Genomic DNA, 25,977 nt, shown 5'->3' on the forward strand with positions numbered 1-25,977 from the left:
TATTTGAAATCATTTTAAATACTTTAGATGGGTTTGACTGAGCATGCATGGCTCAATGGAACCAGTAGACAACTAGCAAAAGAGCCAACTCCAGGCAGACTGTCACTCCAGGCAGGCTGAAGCAAACGCTAAAAGTATTTGAAAGACTTCAAATAGTATTTGAACCCAGGTGTGGTACCATGCCTGCTGCACGGAGACTGCCAGAGCTGCTGTAGAAACGATATGACTGTTCTGTAGCTATTTCTGGATGAGGAGCATGGAGATGACGACTAGCTCTCTGGAAATCTGTTAGAGTTCACGCAGGATGTTATGCATGTGTGCACCTAGAGTAGATGTCTGACAACGTTTTGGTTTTTGGAATGCCCAAGAGGACTGCGAAGATTTTTGCATGGCATGAGGATAGTTACAGATATTGCTTTTTGCTAAAAAATAAATAAATATAAAACCTTCAGAGTTTCTGTAGTGTGTAAATCGTCAAGAGTTTCTTCAGAAGGATCTCAATTGCCTATCGAACCAGGCCATGTCCCATTTACGGTACACCTACGGTACACCTATGGTACAGTACAGTAAGCTGTTAGACCTTTGAGAAGCCCCAGGCCCAAGCATGACCTGCAGTGACCCAGGAGGGTCAGTGGAGGCTGGTGATAGAAGGACGGTTCATAGTAATGACTGGAATGGAATCAAACATCATAACGCCCTTGTGATAACATTCCATTCCAGCCGTTACAATGAGCCCATCTTCCGATTTTAAAGTGACGCCAGCCTCCACCGTGGAAGGTCTCCTTGTATTAAAAACCAGACTTTTGAACAGCAAGCGTTGTGTTGTGTGGTGGCCATTTAGCCGTGCATGTCTGACCCTTGAACCCCACCCCCCCTCCCCCGTCTCTCTCAGTGATCCCCAACCCTCTGCCCTGCATGAAGGATGAGCACACGTGTCAGGATGGGGGTTGTATCCCTCTGGAGTACCTGTGTGACAACAGACCTGATTGCAATGACATGAGTGATGAGCTGGATTGTGGTGAGTGGAAATGGCATTGGTGTGGTGTGGTGGAAATGGCATTGGTGTGGTGGAGTGTGGAGTAGTGGCAAAGGGTCTGAGGTTTGTTGTATCCTAAGAAGAGCGTTATATCTGGTTATTGCCTTGCTGTGGCTTCTAACACCATGGCGTCTACAGCAAATCTCAGGGCAACTCTGGTTATGGCTGTGTGAACAGTATTTATAAACTCTTTTTGATTTTGATCTGATCAGATCAGATTCAGCCTGGACCAGTGACCCCCACCCCTCCCACCACCACCCCCATCAAGATGTCCACACGCCCCCTTGGCCCCCTAGGGCCCTGCAAAGTGGACCAGGCCACCTGCCAGAACGGGGAATGTGTCCCCAGAGACTACCTGTGCGATGGAGAGAGGGACTGCTCTGACGGCAGCGACGAGTTCAGATGTGGTGAGAATCAGGGACACACACGAAGACTTCAAAAGTGCAGTATACGCACAGGGAGGCACACAGAAGGAGGGCGAGAGGGGAGGGCAATAGTCTTCTGTGTGCCCTTTTCTATCTCTCCCTTTCATCATCCTTTCACACACACACACACACACATACACGATCGTCAGTCACAAAGCTTTGCATCTGCTTCATGTCAACACACCTGATCAATGTGTCTGATTTGAAGTGCTCCTCTGATCATGCCCCTCTATCTGGCTCCAGGCACTCCCTCTCCCTGTGAACCCAATGAGTTCAAGTGTAAGAACGGCCGCTGTGCTCTCAAGCTGTGGCGCTGTGATGGAGACAACGACTGTGAGGACAACTCAGACGAGACCGACTGCCGTGAGTTCCACATCCCACGTTTATTGATTGAACATTAAAGGACCGCTTTTCTAGTCCTTAGACTAAAAAGCACTTTAAATTGTGAGTTTATTTGTTTACCTGAATGACGATTAAGTCATTTTCTATCTCTTCTTGTTTTCCAGCCACCAGAGGTCCAGGTGACACGTGTGCCCCAGAGCAGTTTGTGTGCCTCAGTGACCGCACCTGCATCCCATCTAGCTACCAGTGTGATGAGGAGCCCGACTGCCCTGACCGCTCGGATGAGTTCGGCTGCAGTAAGTCCCTGACCATCATACCATCTCTCTCTGTCTTTGTCCCTGTCCTTCTTTCTCTGTCCTGTCTCTCTCTGACAATCTCGCTCTAGCTGCCTGTCTCTCTCAGCCTCTTTCTCATTCTCTCTCTCTCCCTCAAACCCCCTCCCCGTTTTCTCTCTCTTTCTCTTTGCTCTTCCCTTTCTCTCTCCAACCCCATTTTCTGTGTGCATCCCTCTGCCTCTCACCTGTGTAGTCACCCCGTGCATCCCTCTGCCTCTCACCTGTGTAGTGACCCCGTGCATCCCTCTGCCTCTCACCTGTGTAGTCACCCCGTGCATCCCTCTGCCTCTCACCTGTGTAGTCACCCCGTGCATCCCTCTGCCTCTCACCTGTGTAGTCACCCCGTGGGTTTCTTTGTACCGTGACCTCTGAAGTGACTCCACACACACTGTGGCGACAGAGAGACACAGTGCAGAATTGATCCATCCATGGCAAACAGTTATATTTTCCCAAACTTTCCATCATGTTTGTGCCTCACCAAAGAGATTGAGACCAAAAATAAACCACTGCCGTTTTAAATTGGGGTTGGGTAGTGGGGACTAGTTTTGAAATGTGTGTGCGCCATCATGCGTCACACAGTGCATGCATCCTTGGCTTTATAGATGCTCATGTTGTTTTCTCATAACTTTCCCTTTAAGCTCCTCCCACAGTGACCAGTCCCCCGGAGGAATCTATTGAGGCGGAGCGGGGGGAGACGGTGACTTTCAACTGTGTGGCAGTTGGTGTTCCCACCCCCATCATCACTTGGAGGCTCAACTGGGGCCATATCCCCATCAGTGGCAGGTGAGTTGGTACAGTCCTCCTACTCCTTCCAACCTTGTCTGGTTCACCCCATAACAGCTCTTATCACAAACTTAGTTCGACATTTAGGCCAATGGCCCCATTCTGAATGACTCCTGAATCGATGGGATGTTATGTTGTGTTTGAAACTGTGTGTGTGAAGATGACTCTAGAAGATGACATCAAAGTTGATATGCATCATACAAGTATTTCATGTGGAGTTCTGAACCCCTTTGTTGCGTGATACAAGTGGCTTCTCGTCAAACTCTGTCTGTCTGATGCCATTATGGAAGAGAGTGTTGATCTGTGCGGTGATAGCTCTGGAAAGAAAGCCGGGATTAATTTGTGGGATTGTGTGAAATGAGTATTGCGTAAAATTGATTGGAAACAGACCATAACGATTTTAAAATGACTGAGGATTTGTCCGCTATCCAATCTCGTTAGGCCACAAAATGCAGCATTTCATGCATTGCTGATTAAGCACTGTCATATATCTACAGACAAGTCATGTTTGATTTGATTCAAAGAAGACTCATCTTTCAAACACTTCTGTCATTAAGTATTGAGTTATTCAATTATTGCTTTGTGGCCAATCATGTCCAATAACAGAGCTTACTGTACATCCATTGAATGGCTGTTTTATACAGTAAAGTGCTATATTATGCTATATTATCTGTCAAAATAAACTCCTACAGTTAACTCAATCACTATTAAATACCATTCTGAAAGCCTAAAGTTGCAGAGAGTAGGCTGTATGGCACTTCCTGTAGCAATATGTCAGTTCAGGAAAGAGATTTAGAGTCATAATATTCCTTGTCCTCTGAACGCCCTTTAGAGTCATAATATTCCTTGTCCTCTGAACGCCCTTTAGAGTCATAATATTCCTTGTCCTCTGAACGCCTTTTAGAGTCATAATATTCCTTGTCCTCTGAACGCCCTTTAGAGTCATAATATTCCTTGTCCTCTGAACGCCCTTTAGAGTCATAATATTCATTGTCCTCTGAACGCCCTTTAGAGTCATAATATTCCTTGTCCTCTGAACGCCCTTTAGAGTCATAATATTCCTTGTCCTCTGAACGCCCTTTAGAGTCATAATATTCCTTGTCCTCTGAACGCCCTTTAGAGTCATAATATTCCTTGTCCTCTGAACGCCCTTTAGAGTCATAATATTCCTTGTCCTCTGAACGCCCTTTAGAGTCATAATATTCCTTGTCCTCTGAACGCCCTTTAGAGTCATAATATTCCTTGTCCTCTGAACGCCCTTAAGAGTCATAATATTCCTTGTCCTCTGAACGCCCTTAACTTTGAAAAGTGAATCGTCACTGTTTGGTTAGAGGTGAGTCGAACACAGGCTGCAGTGGTTGAAGCATCAGTGTAATGTAAGCAATGTATATGTATCGGTCTTCCCAGGATCTCAATGACCAGTGAGAATGGGCGTGGCAGCCTGACCATCCGTGACGTAAAGGAGGCGGACCAGGGGGCGTACACCTGTGAGGCCATCAACGCCAAAGGCCTTGTGTTTGGTATCCCTGACGGGGTGTTCAGCCTCACACAGAAACCAGGTATGTACTCTATTGCCTGAATCACACTATAGGGCCAAGCTAAGCCATGCCTAGCTGATCTGAGCTGGCCTGGTTATGCATGGTTCCATCAAAGCTGCTGGGACCATGCTGTAAAGAACATCCAACATAGCTGCTGGAATCATGCTGCAAAGGATAGCTGCTGGGACCATGCTGGAAAGGACAACCACCATAGCTGCTGGGACCATGCTGGAGAGGACAACCACCATAGCTGCTGGGACCATGCTGGAAAGGACATCCACCATAGCTGCTGGGACCATGCTGGAGAGGACAACCACCATAGCTGCTGGGACCATGCTGGAGAGGACAACCACCAAATCTGCTGGGACCATGCTGGAAAGGATAGCTGCTGGAACCATGCTGGAAAGGACATCCACCATAGCTGCTGGGACCATGCTGGAGAGGACATCCACCATAGCTGCTGGGACCATGCTGGAGAGGACATCCACCATAGCTGCTGGAACCATGGTGGAAAGGACATCCACCATATCTGCTAGAACCATGCTGGAAAGGATAGCTGCTGGAACCATGCTGGAAAGGATAGCTGCTGGGACCATGCTGGAAAGGATAGCTGCTGGAACCATGCTGGAAAGGATAGCTGCTGGAACCATGCTGGAAAGGATAGCTGCTGGAACCATGCTGGAAAGGATAGCTGCTGGAACCATGCTGGAAAGGATAGCTGCTGGAACCATGCTGGAAAGGACAACCACCATATCTGCTGGGACCATGCAGGAAAGGACATCCACCATGTCTGCTGGAACCATGCTGGAAAGGATAGCTGCTGTGACCATGCTGGAAAGGATAGCTGCTGGAACCATGCTGGAGAGGATAGCTACTGGGACTATGCTGGAAAGGATAGCTGCTGGGACCATGCAGGAAAGGATAGCTGCTGGAACCATGCTGGACAGGACAATGTGAGAAGGAAAGATCAGAGCCAGCAGGGTATGGTTTGTGTTGGCTCTATAGTGGGAATCGGGTATTGTGTACTACTCTTCCCTGGAATGTGCGACCACAACACTGTATAAAGACTATATATAATGAATTATTTCAATAATAAAATGGCTTTGTGAGTATATGAAATTCCTAAAATGTTATGTCTGTCTGCATCTATTTGCCTGTTCTATGTCTGTTTAATGTCTTCTATTTGCACCGTACTGTCCTTTCGTTCAGTTTTGTCATCCTCTCTCATCGTCACCAGGAAACTGTCCCGACGGTCACTTCAGTGTGGAGGGACGTTGTATCTCCTGCTTCTGCTTCGGCATCACCAAGAACTGTGGCAACACTGGACGCTACCGCAACCAGATCAAACTGCGCTTCACTGACGAGGACGACTTCAAAGGTACTGGACTTCACCAAATACTAATGCCTGTCATACACGTCATGATTCATGTAATTTTTTGTTAACTAAACATTTTGCGAAAAAGTCGAGACATTTGTAATTGATTTTACTGAACATAAAAAAGATCTTTAACCTCTTAAACGTAATGGCAAAGTGTAGATTTCCGCCTAAATAGACATACCCAAAAGTAACTGCTATGTGTAATTACATGATTCTGACCTGCGGAAACGTGGTATATCTGAAAATAAGACATCTGGGAGATTATGAGGAAATGATCAGAAGATAGATAGGGGTTACATAGTTCAGAACACACAAGATCAAGCACACACCGGTTTTTTGTTGTTTTTGAAGTCATCTTTCATTGACAAGCTATAAGTGAATTATTGATGACTAGAGCTGGAAACACACATCAGATGGCTTCCATAACATGTGAACAATATCAGAAGGGGAAAAAATGGGATTCATAGACCTAACAACTAGAAATGGGCAGATGTTTTAATAAGTGGTGTCGGGTGTGGTCACGGGACGCTTCCAAGTGTCCCTAAACCTCTCCAAAGTGGTATATGTCTGTAAATTAGATCATTCTAGTGCTATTACATATTTGCAATCCCTAAATGCTATTTATTCAGTATAAAAAACAATTTCTAGCATGTCAACCTCACTCAAACATTGTGTTGGTGTTAGAAAGCAGACTGTATTTCAATCATCTCTGATGGGTGGTCGAATGTTCGTGGGCAAGGAATTAATTAACAACATCTCCACCCCTCAACCTGTATTCTACAAGAGCACAGACACAAGGGACAACAGACACACCAGTCTTTACATTGCAGATGAGCTTGAAGGCAGTCATCAATGACCTTGGACCACAGAAGGTATTTGCACTGGTGACAGACAATGCTGCGAACATGAAGGCTGCTTGGTCTAAAGTGGAGGAGTCCGACCCTCACATCACACCCATTGGCTGTGCTGCTCATGCCTTGAATCTGCTCCCCAGGGACATCAGGGCACTGAAAATAATGGATACACTCGACAAGAGAGCGACGGAAAGGGTTAGGTATGTGAAGGGTCATCAAGTTATAGTAGCAATCTATCTCACCAAGCAAAGTGAGAAGAATAAGAGCACCACAATTGAAGCTGCCCAGCAACACCCGTCGGGGTGGTGCTGTCATCATGTTGGACAGTCTCTTGGATGGGAAGGAGTCTCTCCAGGAATGGCCATATCAGTCTGCCGATATGGACAGCCCCATCAAGAGGATCCTCCTGGATGATGTATTTTGGGAGAGAGTGGTAAGCAGTCTGAAATACCTGAAACCTATAGCAGTAGTCATTGCACGGATTGAGGGACACAATGCCATCCTGTCTGATGTTCAGACTTTGCTTGCGGATGTAAGAGAAGAAACCCGTACTGCCCTGCACACTTCACTGTTGCTCCAAGCAGAGGAAACTGCAGATCTGAAATATATCAAAAAGCGTGAAGGCTTCTGCCTGAAGCCCATACACACTGCAGCGTACATGTTGGACCTCAAGTATGCTGGCTAGAGCATCCTCTCTGGTGCAGAGATCAACCAGGCCTATGGTGTCATCGCCACCATGTCTCTCCACCTTGACCTGGATGACTGCAAGGTTCTTGGCAGTCTGGCGAACTACACTTCCAAGCAATGGCTTTGGGATGGAGATGCAATATGGCAGTCATGCCAACATATCTCGTCAGCCACCTGGTGGAAGGGACTTTGGATCTGACTTTGGATCAAATGCCACCAACATCAGCCGCCTCAGGGCGCAACTGGTCCTTGTTTGGGAACACACACACTAAAGCACGCAACAGGCTGACCAATACAAGGGTTTAAAAATTGGTGGCCATCTGGGCAAAAAATTTGGCTTTTTGAGCCTGACAACAGGCCTACAAGCCCTCAGTCCAGCCTCTCTCCGCCTATTGCGGACAGTCAGAGCACTGATGGAGGGATTGTGCTTTCCTTGTGTAACTTGGGCAGTTGTTGTTGCCATCCTGTACCTGTCCCGCAGATGTGATGTTCGGATGTACCAATCCTGTGCAGGTGTTGTTACACGTGGTCTGCCACTGCGAGGACGATCAGCTGTCTGTCCTGTCTCCCTATAACGCTGTCTTAGGCATCTCACAGTATGGACATTGCAATTTATTTCCCTGGCCATCTTTCTTTTGGTGTTTTTCAGAGTCAGTAGAAAGGCTTTGTTAGTGTCCTAAGTTTTCATAACTGTGTCCTTAATTTCCTACCGTCTGTAAGCTGTTAGTGTCTTAATGACCGTTCCACAGGTGCATGCATGCATGTTCATTAATTGTTTATGGTTCATTGAACAAGCATGGTAAACAGTGTTTAAAACCTTTATAATGGAGATCTGTGAAGTTATTTGGATTTTTACGTATTGTCTGAAAAAGGGACGTTTCTTTTTTTGCTGAGTTTATAATTCCAAAGTAGTTATTGTCTAACATTGAAATGACTTGTTACATAGGCCTATGTAAACTAAATTCAAACCATGAAAAGCAGACAACTTATAAAAAACGAAGTGCATATAGTAGATTAGCTATATAAAGTCATGAAAAAAATTTACTTACAGATCTTAAAGTGGACCCAATCCTTCTAGAAGGCAATCTTCGTCAGCCGATTCGAAATCCTCGTTGTCCAAATCGCTCCCCTGATCCGAGTCCGACCAGTATTAGATTCAAAGCTTCTATGTCGGTATACTTATTCATAGCTGCCTTCTTTTTAGCTTCCTGTTCAATATTCTCCCCCCCCCCCTCCTTTTTTTTTGTCCCTTGAGAAGCCATTTTTATGCTAAAGCGATGAAATTAAAGCCATGAAATCTGTTTACAATGTAATGTAGCGTGCTCTATGCAACTCATCTCTGAGCCGGGTAGCAATAGTTCACAACAAACTTTGTCACATGCGCCGAATACAAAAAGTGTTCAATAGTACGCATTAAATGTTCTAGGCCTTGCTCTGTCCCACCCAGGTCAACTGCATATCCCTGGGAAGCTGATCTCATTGGCTACAAGACTGCCAAGGTGGTGTAGTAGCCAATCCCCTGTGTAATGGATGCCTTCGGCTCGTAAGCAGGCAACATCATATTTTTCATGCGCTAAGATATAGTCACTCGGTGGACATTTGATGTTGCCATTAAGTCACACATCATCAGATAACATTAGATTCCTATCAACCGAAGGATTCATTTCATACCCCCCATGTAGCTATAGCTCAAACACAGACCAAATGGAAGCTTGCCTTGGAAGCTGTTTGGTGAAAACGTTGTGTAAAATAAGCATTTTGACTCTCTGGGCTGGAGATCAATAACGGTAGGTCACCAGCAGACAAATAAGACCGCCCTCATGATCTGAGGAGTCCCGGCTTTCGGTGTGTATAGACGTATTCTGTGTTTATTTAGTTTATGCTTCACAACGCTAACCAGAATGTAGGTAGCAGGCGTCTTGAAATGAGGTCATTGGCTCGGGCCTGCCCTTATAGATTCGTATGCCCATATATGGTAGTAAGTCACACCAAAGATTTTAAGGCAATGATCAATAACTAAGATAACCAAGCTTTCTGCAGACACCCTGCTTTCGCAGATAGAGGCTACCGTTCTCATACCAGACTTAATTAAATAAAACAAATCTAATAGGCTCCCCATTTAAGAGGTGTTAAGCATGAAAATGTTTGTTTATAGCATGAATGTCATAACTGGTACTAGAAAACTCTCTTATTTAATTTTCCCTGCCTCCCTCCCTAACTCCAGGAGTGAACGTGACTTACCCCTCTCGGCCGGGCACCCCTCCTCTCTCCTCCACTCAGCTCCTCATCAACCCAGAGGAAGAGGAGTTCCAGCTAGTCGACCTATCACGGCGCTTCCTCATCCTTGATTCATTTTGGACGCTGCCACGCCAGTTCCTGGGAAACAAGGTGCGGCGTCATCACTACATCAATTCCTGCTCTGCACTACTTTTGCCGTGTTCTCCTGTTTAGGCGTTGCATGCATCAGCCAATGGTTGCATGCCACGTCAGGCACCTTACTGCTATACCATAGGATGTGGTTAGCTGATATGCAAAATTCCTATCCAGGCGTTGGTATGGTTTGGCATGCATCAGTAACCTCTGAGCAGGAGAACACAACCCTTGTCTATCCAATGACTCATCTTGACATAATGTTGAAATGATCTTACACCAGCAAGATAACTACTATATGAATTAAACATTTACATGCACATCTAAAAGTGTCAGCACACAGAAAGTGTGTCAGAAATGTTTAAGTTATATTCAAAGGAAGACGCTCCCCCACACTGCTTGTGTTACTCTTATTAATGGCTTACGTTTCAGCCTCACAGCCTTTGTCTGAGCTTTGTCTGGCTTATATAACTATGAAATTAATACGGCGGCTGAATGTCTGTTTATTTAGATTGACTCCTATGGAGGGTCCCTGAAGTACAAGGTGCGCTACACGCTGGCCCGTGGCGAGACTGAGCCTGAGGAGAAACCAGACGTGGTCCTGACCGGGAACGGTCAGAGACTGGTCTACCGCAGGGGCAACCCCACCCCCTCCAGAGAGGTCAACCAGAAGGAGATCAAGTTTACTGAGGTGGGTCCATCTGCCAACAACCACCCCACTTTTAGCTTAGTTTGGTTCATATACACTTTGTCAAGCTCTTTATGAACAAAACAATGTAACTGTCTCTAGTCCTTATTTGTACAGTATAGCAGGGTTCCCCAACTGGCGGCCCACGGGCCAAATTTATCCCAAGGGCGATTTTATTTGGACCCATCCCAAAACACACATTTGTTTTTTATTGTTAGACATAAAATACTGTATAAATACCAGCAAATCAGCTCCAGTTGATTTCTATTTTGGAAATCTGTTCCAAGGTATTCCCACACATAATAGAGATATACAGTATGTGATCATATACGAATGTAAGCAAGGTTTGAAATGATTATGTTTTAGTCAAATATGATCTATTAGGGCTTTCTTGCGGTCAAATTGCAGTCCACAAATTATTTGTAGAAAAAAATCTGCTGAATCTAATTGATGATCCCAGCAGTATAAGATCAGTGGTTTAAGATCATTTGTCTACGTCTTATCTATGATCCTATACTGGCTGACATGTTGCTGTCTGAACCTTCCATGGTGCAGTTAATGACCATTGTTTTAAATGTAGCCTTCTGGGCCGTGTGTGATCATGATCAATGTCTGACCTCCCATGGTTTGTGTGTGTTCATGTAGGACAACTGGCAGCACTCGTCGGGTCGCCAGGTGTCCCGTGAGGACCTGATGATGACGCTGGCCAGCCTGGAGAGCATTAGCATCCGCACCGTCTACGACAACCACATGGTGAGCGTGGCGCTCAGCGACATCGTCATGGACACCACCACTGTGGAGTACAACATCCATGACAATGCCAAAGATGTGGAGGAGTGCAGGTGAGATCCCATAGACTGACTTCAGCCGAGGTTAAGATTTGAATTAGATGTTGTTTGTTATCGCTCCATAGAGTCACGGGCACTAAAAAGTGACTTAAACCGGGACAAAAAAGAGGAGGAGTGCTGAGAACCTTTTAGTTCTTGCAACTGTAGGTATATGGTAAATACATTAGCATAGCATTGTGTTGTATTGTGTTTGAATTGTAGGATCGTTTCTGTGGACAGTTGTAATGGCTTCCATGGTGTGTGTTCCTCCCAGGTGTCCCCCTGGCTACTCAGGACTGTCCTGTGAACAGTGCTCCACTGGCTTTGAGCGTGTGTCTGGGGGGAACTTCCTGGGATCCTGTGCTGGATGTAACTGTAACGGACACGCCAGCGCCTGCGACCCCATCAGTGGACAATGTCTGGTGAGGACTCCTCACAACACAAAGTTATCATTATACTAAAGACCGGCTGTGAATGTCAAAGCTTTGAAGTTGTATTTGACCTCTATGTCTTTCAGCTGTAAATTGAATCTGTTGCAAGTGTCGCGAATGTCTAGCAAACGCATTGAGTTGGTGGCTCTCACAGTCAGTGGCTGAATTGTTAACCTGACTGTAGTAGCTGTTTGCAAAAGTACCAGTCATTTGCTGCACATTATTTGTTCAATGACCTGTGGACAAGTGTACATAATATAGAGGTAGTAACTGAACTACGTTCCTCTCCCTCCATCAGAGCTGTCAGCACAACACTGAAGGTCCTCAGTGTGACAAGTGCAGACCAGGCTACTTCGGTGACCCCAGGCGAGGTCGCCCCGATGACTGCAAGCCCTGTCCCTGCCCATACACTGAGACATCCCGCAGGTGAGGGGTCACCATGAGGTCACACACACACACATACAGTACACCGGAGTTGGGAAGTAGTGAACTACATGTAGTTCGAATTGTAATTTAACTACCTTTTCCAGTAGTTTGGTGGTAGTTGAACTGAATTCAAATCAGTTGCTGCGGTGTAGCTAACTACTGGAACTACACACAACTTTTTTTTGCAAGAAGTAGGCAATATTTTTTTTAATTTTTTTTTATCTCGGCATCAGATCTGCCTAATTCTCACTTGAAACAAAGTTTGTGTGTTTAATAGGCACGTTTCTACATTCTGTTAACATATGACCACATAGTGATCTGTTCTGGTGATTTGCAGTCTGACATTTCAGATTTACATATGATCATTTTGCGATGTAGTGAACTACTTTTTCAAAGTATCTTAAGTTAAGTAACTATACTTTTCTTAAGGGTAACTTTAGTGTAGCTTAACTTCTTCCAGTGTGACGTAATTGGTAGCTTGGTTAGTTATATTTTCAGAGTAGCTTTCCTGTGTGAGCCTGTGTGACACATACTCACACAGACACACACACAAACACATCGTGGGAGAGAGACAGAGAGATGGAAAGAGCTTTTTCACACAGCAGGTTTACGTCCATATTGGGTAGATTCACTAAGCACTCCAGAAGAGCATTGGGCTTATTCATTCATTGCTGGTGTTGTCAACTTGTGACCTCCTCTCGCTACCCATTAACTGGCAGCTGTAAATATTAATGTCCAAATCCTGTGACGTTTGTTTGTGACTCCTCAGGTTTTCTGACACCTGTTTCCTGGACCATGACTCCCAGGCCACGTGCGACGCCTGCGCGCCAGGCTACACCGGCCGTCGATGTGAAAAGTAAGGAAGTGACATTTTCCCCTTTCACCTCCTTCTTGAAAGAAATGCTAGCTTCAGTATATATGGAATAGTTATAAAAGATGTTGATGGAAGTGTTTGTTTTTTCCCCATAGGTGTGCATCTGGGTATCAGGGTAACCCATTGCAGCCCAATGGCAAATGTTTTACAAACTGTGAGTGTTTCTTGTTTTTTGGGGGGTGGAACGTACATTTTTAGGCTTAAATGTGTTAGGAAAGTTATTCACCTGGACGGTTTTACCGAGACATTTGTACATATAAATTATGACTCTGCTTTATAGTGCATGCCATGCTTTATGTCCTACCTTTAAGAGCCTTGGTCTTGACCCAGGGTAATTATTAACATCAATCACACCTGCTGAGAAGGTGTGGTCATTGGCCTGGTATGTCGAGTGATTGTGGAGGGGTTAGAGTTGGTGGAGCACCCCCAGGTGTTGATCTCATCTCCCCTCCCTCTGTCTCCCTCCCTCCTTCAGCAAACTCAAAGTGTGATATTCGAGGAACAGTGAATTCCAACAGCAGACCATGCGCCTGCAAGGTAACATACTACGTTGCTATGGCCTACTGTACTTTATGGCCTACTGTACTTTATGGCCTACTGTACTTTATGGCCTACTGTACTTTATATTAGATGTAGAAGTTTTGATATGCCATAGTAGAAGAGTACACTCTCAATCACCGACACTTGAACACCATTGTCAGTTCATAGAGGCAGTCATAAACCTGAGCCCGTTTAGCTTAGCTGCCGTTGTACAGTCATCCTTTACGATTACAGACAGTGACTGATGAGCCGGTCGGACAGCCAGGGTTTCATGGCAGATGTGCGTGGCTGATGTTTTCTGTGCGTTGCAGTCCAACGTGGCGGGGTCGCAGTGTGACGAGTGTAAGAGCGGCTCCTTCCACCTGACGGAGGACAACCCAGAGGGCTGTCTGCAGTGCTTCTGTATGGGCGTCACCAAGCAGTGTGTCAGCTCCACGTGGAGCCGTGACCAGGTCAGTGGCCCGGCCTTACTAGCACTCACACACACAACTTCTATCGGGCATGGGAGTTAGTGGGACTGGGGGGGCTTGACGATTTGCTGAATCAAGTGTGTTAGCACTGTGAGTTGAAGAAGCATGCTCTACAGCTCATGGGAGAAGTAGTGCAGACACGTTAGCGGTCAGGAAATACAAGGAATGTACAAGCACGTCCCAAACCACAGCAGTGCATTGAGCCTGTTTAATGTACCCGGGCCTTTTTAGCTTGTACTTTGAGGAGAGTTGTCATGGGTCTAAAGTGTGTTTGTGTCCCCCAGGTCCGTGGCGGTGTGAATGGTCAGCTCTTCTCCCTCTCCAACGGAGCCAATACCAGAACCATCACAGACGGCATCGCTCAGAGAGGCTCCTCGGGTGTGGCGTACCGCTCCTTCTCTGACATCCCCAAGGACATCTACTACTGGGTCCTACCAGACAGCTTCAGAGGAGACAAGGTGAGAGAGGGGAGAGAGTGGAGATAAGGGGAGAGAGTGGAGATAAGGGGAGAGAGTGGAGATAAGGGGAGAGAGTGGAGACAAGGGGAGAGAGGGGAGAGCGAGTGGAGATAAGGGGAGACGGGGGAGAGAGGGAAGAGGAGGAAGACGGGGAGGGGTGAGAGGGAAGACGGGGAGATGAGAGGGAAGACGGGGAGATGAGAGACAAGGGGAGAGATGAGTGGTTGGAGGCTTTGACTCTTTTTTTTTTACACTTGCATGTATTTCTCCTCTTACCCTGAGAGTAGACTATAGGGACAGGAGAAACTGTCATCCACGTTTATTTTTTACTGAGTAGTCTTCCCTCTGGAAGCAAGGTGTGATTTAAATGTGGTCATGCTAGATGTCACCATCCACATGCTCTCTCAACATGTGGAAAATATAGAGGCTTTACGTACCTACACGAAGGGAAGCTCTCTACTTCTGGTTGGAGTTCATGGTCATGCACATGTCATCATGTGACCTGTGACCTGGCGAGCTTTAGAGTCTCATGGAGTGAAATACATTTCCACTGTCCAGTAGAGTTAAGAGAATGGTTGTTCTAGAATCTTGAACGTCTCTTTCTGACATGTTGTTGCCAGGTGACAGCCTACGGCGGGGAGCTGCGCTACACTGTGCACTACGAGCCCCGGCAACGCTCCCTGGTGATTGACAGACAGCCAGACGTGGTTCTCCAAGGCAACGGCATCTTCCTGGAACACTTCTCCCAGATTAAGCCCCTCCCCCCCGCCACTGTCACTGTCACCTTCAGAGAAGTGGGTCACCGTGTCTGTGTGTGTATGTGTGTGTGTGTGTGTGTGTGTGTGTGTGTGTGTGTGTGTGTGTGTGTGTGTGTGTGTGTGTGTGTGTGTGTGTGTGCACTCAGGTGCTCGAGTGTTTATTTTTTGACGGATTCTTAACTGTTTGTAATCTTAACATCAACATACAATACCATGTTGTCTTCGTTGATGATCTTGTTTAAATTACCTAATTAGATTACTATTGCCTAATTATGGCTAAAATCCCAACTCCAGTCCTGAGTTTGCCATGGCAGTGTTGCACTGAGCTTCGTTTCTCTCTCTCTGTGTTTCCTCCAGTCTGCATGGAGGCGTGCTGATGGACAGCCCTGCACACGTGAACACCTCCTCATGGCCTTGGCTGATACTACAGTCTTCATGATCAGAGCCACCTACGCTGTCAACATGGTTGAGACCAGGTAAAACCGAACCAGGTGCCCTGTTGAGATTCACTCCGAATGATTCCACATGATTAGGATTCTTAATAATTGTTTAGGAAACAGCTCTCAGTAGGCTCTACTGTAAACACCCATGTGGCTGATGTTGTTATGGTTGTTGTTGTTGCCTCACCTGTGTCGTTGTCTGTTCAGTCTCTCAGACATCCGGATGGACATTGCAGTGCCACATTCCACAGGCAACGAACGGGCCCTGGAAGTGGAGGAGTGTGCCTGTCCCCAGGGCTACAACGGTCCATCATGTCAGGTACAGCACACACATACCACAAAAATCAATGTACTGTACATCCCGATCTTCTAGTTCCTCCTCTGTTACCTCTTCGAGTTGTAAAGTTCCAGTGTGCTCACTTTGTTCCGTGGTACTGTAGACGTCTCGGAAAGAAACACAGAGTGGGACTCTTAGAGCATGCTGTAATGGAACGGCAAGACAGTCAACTGTGCTGCATGCGTTGTTATCGCCCCACGGGCCCATGCTGTTTTCCCATGTCTTTCAATCTGTTTCTATACAGGAGTGTGATGTGGGCTACACCCGTACAGGCTCTGGGCTCTACCTGGGTACCTGTGAGAGGTGCGACTGTAATGGCCACGCCAGCGGCTGTGACCTGGAGACAGGCGCGTGCTTGGTAAGTCGCTCCACCCTCCGGTTGTAATGTATGCCAGTAGTACAGTGCTACAGCTGCACTTGGCTTTGAAGTCTGCTATGGAATGTGCTAATGGTTTCATGGCGAATCCCAACATGTGGAAACAGGTTTCCGAACACACATGGGCTCATAATAGGATTTCACTGTTCCATGGATGGATCCGCCACTCTCTCTCTCTTCCCTCTCATGTGTCTCCCTTTTTTAGCAATGCCTTCACAACACGGCCGGCCCAAGGTGTGAGCGCTGTTTGCCAGGTTTCTACGGCAACCCTGTGACGGACGGACCTCAGGCTTGTCAGTCCTGCCCCTGCCCTGGCACTTCCCCCAGCAACCAGTGAGTTCACTCCTCCTCATGTACTCTACAGCAGTGATTCTGGTTGGTCGCGACCTAAATTTGGGTCGAGGTAGCATTTAAATTTATTTCAATGAAAAAGTACTCCGGTCTGAACTTAAACTAGATTACTAAAAACCTGCTTGAAAGTGGTAGAGACTCATTAAATAATTTAATCTCTGTTCAATGTTTCTTCAATCACGGTATTAAGAGATATTGGCAGCTCTATTCCGGTGGATTTGGCTGATTTTGTGGTCTCAAACTAGTTACCTTGTAAATTATTATTAGTCATCAAGAATCTGCTTGAAGAATTGCTGCAATTACTTAAAAAATATAGTATTAAAAGTAGTTTTCGGCCCTTGCGCATCGCAGTGCTACAGGCGTCTCTACAGACTTGGGTTCGATCCCGGGCTGTATCACAACCGGCCGTGATCGGGAGTCCCATAGGTTGACGCACAATTGGCCCAGCATCGTCCGGTCAGGGGGACTTTACTTGGCTCATTGCTTTCTAGCGACTCCTTGTGGCTGGCAGGCGCCCAAAGACTGACCTCGGTTGTCAGTTGAACGGTGTTTCCTCCGACACATTGGTGCGGCTGGCTTCCGGGTTAAGCGGCCGGGTGTTAAGAAGCACGGTTTGGCGGGTCATGTTTCGGGGGACGCATGACTCGACCTTCGCTTCCAGAGCCCATTCAGGAGTTGCAGCGATGAGACAATATCGACATTGGGGGTAAAATACAAAAAATACAACAACAAAAAATGGCAATGTTAATATTGGATCATGACTGAGACAACCGGGTTTAATTTGGGTCCCAAGGCAAAACCAGTTGAGAACCAATGCTCTACAGTAGGGGTTCCCAAACTGTGGGGTGCGAGGTGCGGAATGGAAGGATTAGGTTTTCAAGCCCATAGATATTGTTGTAATTTTTTTTGTCACTCAAATATCACATGAATACACATTAGACATAGCAGAATGTATAGAATTGCAAGAAAATGTGCTTTAAAACGGCAATATTTTCTTTGGACCTAATGACAAAATGTGTAGAGTTGTAGGAAATAAACTTTAAACCTGCAAAATTTGCAGGATTTTCCCCAATGCTGGAAGTGGGGCCCTGAGTGTAAAAATTTGGTAACCCCTGCTCTTCAGAACAGAACTACACCTTTAGATGGATCAATGTCTCTGGAACAAGCTCCAGACATCTTTCATCTACTTATAAACACTACATTTAACTGATGGGTCAACCTCATAGAGATCAAAGTTCATTCTGTGGTCAACCTGCTCTTTGTAAAGACATTTGATCTGTCATTGACTGGTCATGCAGGTCGCACTGTTGTGTCAGCGATAACCTTGATATTTACAATGCAGAGTAGGGTTGTCTACTGGTTTACAAGACTGATGAAAGTATTTTCCTTTCCTGCAGGTATTCTCTGTCTTGCTACAAGGATGAGGACGGTCAGCCGACATGTGATAACTGTCCCCCTGGCTCCACCGGCCGGCGCTGCGAAAGGTAAGACTCGCTCCATCTCCACCTAACCCTTCCAGCCTTACTGGTCAGTGGGCTGGGGATGCTGGGCTGGCCAAAGCACGGAAAGCAGAGGTGACTAGTCTGGCACCCACTTGTTTCCTTTATTAAAACGGGTATAGTAGCATGTCTGTCCGATTTGCATCCCTCTTTCAACCAGTCTCTCCAACCAGTCATGATTGATATGTGAGTGTTTCGTGGAGTGGTGTGGGAGAAGCGAATCTCAAACCAACGCCACCCATTCCAGTTAGTTAGTAAAGGTTTCTGTGGGTCGGGTTTGGTCTCCGCAGTAGCACTGCTCTTTATGCTATTTGAGCGGTCAATATCTGTGTTGTATTAATGCGCTTGGCAAACGGACATTGTGTTTATCAATGGGCATTTTTGTTTTAAAAATGTGTCTGGTGTTCCATGGGATTACACGTGTAATAATGAGTTGTGTTACTGGCTTTTACGACAAGAAAAGTAATAAGTCTTTTGTGTTTGGACTTGTAGTTGTGTCCTGAGGAAACCTTATGTCACATGGCTTTTGCGTTCTCTCCTTTGCCTTAGCTTGATTGCTTTGCCAGAACTTTCTCTGAGTCTCCTGCTTTAGCTGCTTGTTAAAAGGTTTAGAAGCTGTGGGCTAATACTGCCAGTGTTTATGCCTGGGCCATGTTGACATTATTCTCTCTACAAGGCATAAATCTATTTTCTAATGTCATGTCTGTTTGACGACTCTTTGCTACTCGATGTGCAAAGATGACGATGAGGTGACTGGGGTAGACAAACATTTGGTATGTTTTGATAAGTTGACCCTGCCCTATGTCTCATTTTAATGTTTTGATCATTAAGAAAACAAGACAGTTGTGTGGACCCGTACCTGCAAGAGGACTATGACGGTTTCCTCCCACCCGGGTGTGGTGAGGCAGTGTTCAACTTTAGCCTGAGGAAACATGTGGTGCCAGAGGGCAGTGGAGACGAGGAGGAGAGGGAGGAGGATTATGATGAGGAGGAGGAGGAGGACACACGCTTCAGCCCACAGCCAGACGAGGAGAAGGAGGAGGAGATGGACTACAGCCCACAGCCAGACGAGGAGAAGGAGGAGGAGATGGACTACAGCCCACAGCCAGACGAGGAGAAGGAGGAGGATATAGACTACAGCCCACAGCCAGACGAGGAGAAGGAGGAGGAGATGGACTACAGCCCACAGCCAGACGAGGAGAAGGAGGAGGAGATGGACTACAGCCCACAGCCAGACGAGGAGAAGGAGGAGGAGATAGACTACAGCCCACAGCCAGACGAGGAGAAGGAGGAGGAGATAGACTACAGCCTACAGCCAGACGAGGAGCATGAGGGGACAGACTATAGTCCGCAGCCAGATGATGATGATGAGGAGGACACTGAATACAGCCAACAGCCAGATGAGGAAAAAGAGGAGGACACAGGTTATAGCCAAAGACCATACACCCCCACATGGAGCCTACTGTCCACTACCAGCCACCGTACCCAACCCTCTCACCCTACCATCCCTACTCGCCCACCCGCTCCCACTCGCCCAGCCACTCACCCTACGACTCCTACTCACCCAACCACTCACCCTACGACTCCTACTCACCCAACCACAACCACCCCCATAGCTGACATGGTCCGAGTCCACCTGAATAGGAGTCAACCTAGGGTTCCATCGCTGAACACGCCCAGCCCTGAGGTTAGAGAGCACAGCTTCCAGTTCCTAATGAGGCTCCACATGAACCGCTTCAACCAGCGCCTCAGCATGTTGGAGAGCAACACCCTGGACATCAGGGAGGGAATCCAGGCCATGAGGGGCCAGCAGAGCAATCTCAGCACCCAGCTGGAGATGCTGCAGTCACAGTCTGCCCTGGAGAAGAAGGAGAAGGTGGGTGAACTGGAGAGTAGCTACACAGACATGGAAACTCGTCTGAAAAGGCTGGAGGGTCGTCTGGAGATTGTGATAGATGGGTTTACTGCCCTGGCTCAGGAGATGAACAAGGTGAAACGCGTCAGACACAGAGCACGGTCTGCTAAGGAGGCGATGGCTCTGCCACCAGTGTCCACAGCCTTAGTGCCAAGGGTTACCACAATTCGACACTCCTTCAGGACTTCTCAATTAACAACTGTGACAACACTGAGATCCAATGTCGGGACTCAATCCACAACCACCAGGTCACAAACTATAGCCACAGTCCCCAATAGCTTACCCACGCCCCGTCTCCCTGCTAAGAAAGCCACAATGGCCCATAAGTCCACCACCAAAACAGTCAAAAAAACTACAAAACCTCAACCATTAACTAGATCCACCAAAAGAAATGTCAATTCAAAGTCCAGCCCAAGACAAAATACTACCATAAGTAAACCCAGGACTAGCTCTAGACCACGTAGTACGACAAAGCCTAGCACTAGACCACGTAGTACGACAAAGCCTAGCTCTAGACCACGTAGTACGACAAAACCTGAAACAAAGGCTACGATGGCCAAGCTTCATGTGACAGCTAATAAGCTCTCAACACAGACACGTCAATCAAAACCAAGGGAAGCTGTAGAAGACCTGGCTAACACTAAATATCAGCTGGCACCACCATCCCATAAACGGAAGCCTCCAACACAGGTGTCCAAGTCACGTAATGAAGCTGCTAAAAAGGGAAAGGATGCTTCTCGTGCTAGGAGCAACGATAAAAAAGACAGTGCCTTTAGATCAGTTGCACCTCATTCAAAGGTTCAACCCAATGTTAAACTCAAAGAAACAGTTGTCAAGAAACCATCCGACTCAAACGATGGTAACTCTAGACCTAACTTGGAAACCACTGCTCCAGACTCATACCAGTTGGCTCCACCGTCCCACAAAGTTCAGGAAGTGTCAAAAGCTAAAACAAGTTACTCCGAGAAAGTTCTCACCACCACGTCGGCACCCACCAAAACGGCCTCTTCTTCAAAGCGTTCCAGGTTAACAACGAAGAGTAAAGTCAAAGCTACTAGTTCCAAGAGACGCCCACAGAAGAAGAAAGCACAGCCCCAGTCCAATGTTCTGGACCTGCTCAAACTTCTTCAAAGGAATGATCAAAAATCATCCCAAAAGAACAAGAAACAGAAGCAAGATGGTTCCGATGGTTCTTTTCACATTGTTTTAGGAAGGCTGGCCATTCCAATCAAAATTATCCCTGATTATTAGGTACATTTATATATATTTTTAAACTTGAACAAATTTCAACATGTATCTAAAAGAATCTGTTTGTGGTCCTGATATTTATGCTTATTTTTATTATGTATTTGTATCTATGGAATAAGTCAAATTATTTCTTTTTTATAAAGGACTGCGTGAGTTGAGAGTAACTTCTTCATGTAGAGGCAACATTGTTATTGTGTTTAAAGCTGCATCATGAAATAATATACAGTTACCATATTCAAAGTTGTGTATTTACAGGAGTTGTTTGGTGCTATTTTTCTTTAGCCCAGTGGGTCAGACTACCTCAAGACGTACACATACAGTATTTAGTATTACATTTAAACTTTCACAGCAGACTTTATAAATTACCCCTATTATATGGACAAATTGTACATGTAAAATTTGATTTAGCCCAATTATGCAAGTACAGTGCATTCGGAAAGTATTCAGACCCCCTTGACTTTTTCCACATTTTGTTAAGTTACAGCCTTATTCTAAAATGGATTCCAAAAAAATTCCCTCATCAATCTACACACAATACCCCATAATGACAAAGCAAAAACAGGTTTTACAAAACTGAAATATTACATTTACATAAGTATTCAGACCCTTTACTCAGTATTTTTGTTGAAGCACCTTTTGCCGCAGTTACAGCCTTGAGTCTTCTTCGGTATGACCGTACAAGCTTGGCGCACCTATATTTGGGGAGTTTCTCCCATTCTTCTCTGCAGATTCTCTCAAGCTCTGTCAGGTTGGATTGGGAGCGTCGCTGTACAGCTATTTTCAAGTCTCTCCAGAGCTGTTCGATCGGCTTCAAGTCCGGGCTCTGGCTAGGTCACTCAAGGACATTCACAGACATGTCCCGAAGCCACTCCTGCGTTTTTTTGGGCTGTGTGCTTAGGGTCGTTATCCTGTTGGAAGGTAAACCTTTGCCCCAGTCTGAGGTACTGAGAGCTCTGGAACAGGTTTTCATCAAGGATCTTTCTGTAATTTGCTCCGTTCATCTTTCCCTCGATGGTGACTAGTCTCCCAGTCCCTGCTGCTGAAAAACATCCCCACAGCATGATGCTGCCACCACCATGCTTCACCATAGGGATGTTATTGGCCAGGTGATAAGCGGTGCCTGATTTCCTCCAGGCGTGACACTTGGCATTCAGGCCAAATAGTTCAATCTTGGTTTCATCAGACCAAATAATCTTGTTTCTCATGGTCTGAGAGTCCTTTAGGTGCCCTTTGGCAAACTCCAAGCGGGCTGTGATGTGTCTTTTACTAAGGAGTGGAATCTATCTGGCCACTTTATCATAAAGGCCTGATTGGTGAAGTGCTGCAGAGATATTTGTCCTTCTGGAAGGTTCTCCCATCTCCACAGAGGAACTCTGGAGCTCTGTCAGAGTGACCAAGGTCCTTCTCCCCCGATTGCTCAGTTTGGCCCGGGTGACCATTGGTTCCAAACGACTTTCATTTAAGAATGATGTAGGCCTCTGTGTTTTTGGGGACTTTCAATGCTGCAGAAATGTTTTGGTACCCTTCCCCAGATCTGTGCTTCGACACAGTCCTGTGTCAGAGCTCTATGGACAATTCCTTTGACCTCATGGCTTGGTTTTTACTCTGACATACACTGTCAACTGTGGGGCATTATATAGACAGGTGTGTGTGCCTTTCCAAATCAATTGAATGTATCACAGGTGGACTCCAATCAAGTTGTAGAAACATCTCAAGGATGATCAATGGAAACAGGATGCACCTGATCTCAATTTCGAGTCTCATAGCAAAGGGTCTGAATACTTATGCAAATAAGGTGTTTCTATTTTTATTTTTTTATACATTTGCTAAAAATGTCTAAAAACCTGTTTTCACTTCATCATTATGGGGTATTGTGCGTAGGTTGATGAGAACAAAAATCTATTTAATCTATTTTAGAATAAGGCTGTAACGTATCAGAATGTGGGAAAAGTGAAGGGGTCTGAATACTTTCCGAATGCACTGTATATGTGTACGAGTGGAGGCTGGTGGGAGCAGCTATAAGAGGATGGGCTCAGTGTAATGGCTGGAATAAATGGAACGGTATCAAACACATCACACAAACAGTATGGACTCTGTTCCATGAATTCTATTCCAGCCATTACAATGAGCCCATCCTCCTATAGCTCCCCCCACCAGCATCCACTGATGTAAACTATACAGTACTGCCAGTTAAGTATTTGAAGTGAGTTTGCCCAAGCTTTCCGACGTCCCTATGTTCAGGTGTAAATATGTTTTAATTCCATCTGCTATTGTGATTGGATGACTATCGATATGATTGTGTATGTAAATGTGATTGTGGTGTATTATGTATTTATAGCATTCATTCTGCCCTTGCTGCCTTGTGATTGTACTTCAAATTATTTATTTTTTGCTTACTGTGCATAACCCAAATAGCAACATGAAACATGTAAAATGTCAACCCATTTCTTGACCTCAATAATATCCCAGATTTGGCTTCATCATGCATTGGTCAGATAGTTTCCAAAAACTGTTTTAGCTTCTTACTGTAAAGTTAGACTGGACAGGTTTTTCCAAAGTCCCATTGAAGCTGTGCGTTTGTTGGCTGTTCAACCGTGGAGCTTCCAGTGACAAGGTAAGAACTGGAGCAGCTAGGGTAGCTCTCCCCTAGGGTGGCCTGGCCTATTGGGCTCTTTAGCTGGACAGAGCTTTGGTGGATGGACATAGTGCCTCAGCTTGCTTCTTCTTAGCTTCTCAGTGTTATATCCTGATGTGATATGATGCCTCTTTCTGCACTTAGACTTCAATTCTCCGGTTCATTCTCTCTGCTCTGCTGTCTTTATCAAGGTTTGGTGACACATTATTTTAAAATAGAAAATGAACTTTAACGCAACCTTCCTCAGTTCATCTTCTAGCAACCTAATGAGAAGAGAGATGGTTTCAACATTTGACCCATGTTGAGAGATGTAGCATTGGCTGTGCTATGTCTATCTCCAACATCGGCAATACATACACACCTTTTAGCCTTCTTTTGCATCTGGGATACTCAAAAGTCAGTGGATTTTCAAGTGGTGTAGCAAAGCTGTATGTGTCCCTATGTGATTGTGAGTAGTGTTTAAAAAATAAACCCCCCTCATAATTGCAGGGGACCTGGGGAATGCCTAGTGCATGGACAATGGAAATCCACAATGAATAAATTGTTGCTGTTGGCTAATAATGTGACAGCTCTGTTGTGTAGCGTGTATACATCATGCGTAGTATTTGACTAGCAGTGTATTTTCATGTGTCTGGGCCAAGAGTGTGCTGCGAGGACAAGCCTCATCACGTATCTCTTCACACGGCTCGCTCAATTTCCTGCCCCCATTGCTCCTTCCCTGTGTGTGTCCTCTTTGACTGGAAATGTTTGTTTTAAAGTGTAAATGTTGGCTGTTCTCCTTTTCAGATGTGCTGCTGGGTACACAGGCAACCCCCAGCTTGGACAAACGTGTATTGTTGGCAACAATGATCTCAATGGTAGGTATAGATTATTCAATTAAATATAACTCTATCCCCTCAGGGGCGGTGTTAACCGTGCTAACAGATTGCGGCTGTGTACATTATAGTATTTGGTGGAATGAAGGCCCACTGAGTGCAACGCTCAGCTATGTCATGTTTACAGGTAACTGCTACAACTGTGATCAGAGAGGAAGTGAAGGATGCGATGGAAATGGTGTGTGTCGCTGCAAGGTAAGCAAACCAAGGCTTCTCTATGTTTTTCATTAAAACCGCCAGCCGCATTGACATCCTCCTGTATCCTTATCCACTTGTTATCTCTCTAGGTTTGTCCCATATAAATATAATCCCTTGAATGGCATTCCCATTCAAGTCTATGTTCTATGTATGTGTAGGTTCACCTCTCACACTATATCATTGCGTCTCAGATGAACGTTGAGGGCCCTGATTGCTCCAACTGTAAGCAGGGAACCTTCCACCTCAGCACAGACAACAAAGATGGCTGCCTGTCCTGCTTCTGCATGGGAGTCACTCAGCAGTGCTCCAGCTCCTCCCACGACAGAGACCAGGTACCCAGGCGACAAGAACTAGGAAACGACTTCCTGAAAACAATATATGAGTAAATATACGAAGAGAGCACTTTGAGAGTAGCCTGGCGCTGGTCTCATATCTGTTTGAGTTTGATGTGACAATGACCAATCAAGGAATATAGGCAAGTCAACACACAAACATATACTAACAGCTGAACTGAATAAACGGTTTTCCTGTCTCTCTGAGTGTGATTGGATGATCATCCCTTCATTTGTGTCCTGCAGGTGTCATCCGTCTTTGCCCCAGGCAACTTCCAGGGCTTTGCTTTGGTCAACCGGCAGCGCACCGTCCGTATCTCCACCGGATTCACCGTGGAGGTGTCCACTGACGGCACCCAGCTCTCCTACAGCAACTTTGACTACCTGGGCCAGGGGCCCCTCTATTGGCGGCTGCTCGGGGCTTTCCAAGGGGATAAGGTGAGTCCCAGATGAGGATCTGTCCACCGTGGCCATCAGAGACGATACAAACGCTGTCCCGACGTCTACTCCCACTCTCTCGCTACATGGTGCGAAGTGGCTTCTTCTCATTC

General features: G+C 46.0%; 1 protein-coding gene across 1 annotated transcript in view; it reads left to right on the forward strand.

The window, feature by feature from the left end:
• Window positions 1–25,977, forward strand: part of LOC139368502 (basement membrane-specific heparan sulfate proteoglycan core protein-like) — a 159,128-nt gene that overhangs the window by 69,850 nt on the left and 63,301 nt on the right. Inside the window, exons 8-34 of the mRNA XM_071107471.1 lie at window positions 893–1,018; window positions 1,249–1,443; window positions 1,705–1,824; window positions 1,968–2,099; window positions 2,777–2,921; window positions 4,329–4,480; window positions 5,697–5,837; window positions 9,603–9,766; window positions 10,260–10,439; window positions 11,082–11,278; window positions 11,538–11,685; window positions 11,993–12,120; window positions 12,890–12,976; window positions 13,090–13,148; window positions 13,470–13,531; window positions 13,846–13,986; window positions 14,289–14,462; window positions 15,083–15,256; window positions 15,578–15,696; window positions 15,868–15,979; window positions 16,242–16,355; window positions 16,579–16,706; window positions 18,122–18,208; window positions 24,808–24,878; window positions 25,024–25,091; window positions 25,286–25,426; window positions 25,673–25,864. Of these exons, the coding sequence (XP_070963572.1) occupies window positions 893–1,018; window positions 1,249–1,443; window positions 1,705–1,824; window positions 1,968–2,099; window positions 2,777–2,921; window positions 4,329–4,480; window positions 5,697–5,837; window positions 9,603–9,766; window positions 10,260–10,439; window positions 11,082–11,278; window positions 11,538–11,685; window positions 11,993–12,120; window positions 12,890–12,976; window positions 13,090–13,148; window positions 13,470–13,531; window positions 13,846–13,986; window positions 14,289–14,462; window positions 15,083–15,256; window positions 15,578–15,696; window positions 15,868–15,979; window positions 16,242–16,355; window positions 16,579–16,706; window positions 18,122–18,208; window positions 24,808–24,878; window positions 25,024–25,091; window positions 25,286–25,426; window positions 25,673–25,864 (3,557 nt within the window). The remainder of the gene's footprint in view (window positions 1–892; window positions 1,019–1,248; window positions 1,444–1,704; window positions 1,825–1,967; window positions 2,100–2,776; window positions 2,922–4,328; window positions 4,481–5,696; window positions 5,838–9,602; window positions 9,767–10,259; window positions 10,440–11,081; window positions 11,279–11,537; window positions 11,686–11,992; window positions 12,121–12,889; window positions 12,977–13,089; window positions 13,149–13,469; window positions 13,532–13,845; window positions 13,987–14,288; window positions 14,463–15,082; window positions 15,257–15,577; window positions 15,697–15,867; window positions 15,980–16,241; window positions 16,356–16,578; window positions 16,707–18,121; window positions 18,209–24,807; window positions 24,879–25,023; window positions 25,092–25,285; window positions 25,427–25,672; window positions 25,865–25,977) is intronic.

The sequence above is a fragment of the Oncorhynchus clarkii genome, chromosome 16 (genome assembly GCF_045791955.1).
Source record: "Oncorhynchus clarkii lewisi isolate Uvic-CL-2024 chromosome 16, UVic_Ocla_1.0, whole genome shotgun sequence".
In the NCBI taxonomy this organism is placed as follows: domain Eukaryota; kingdom Metazoa; phylum Chordata; class Actinopteri; order Salmoniformes; family Salmonidae; genus Oncorhynchus; species Oncorhynchus clarkii.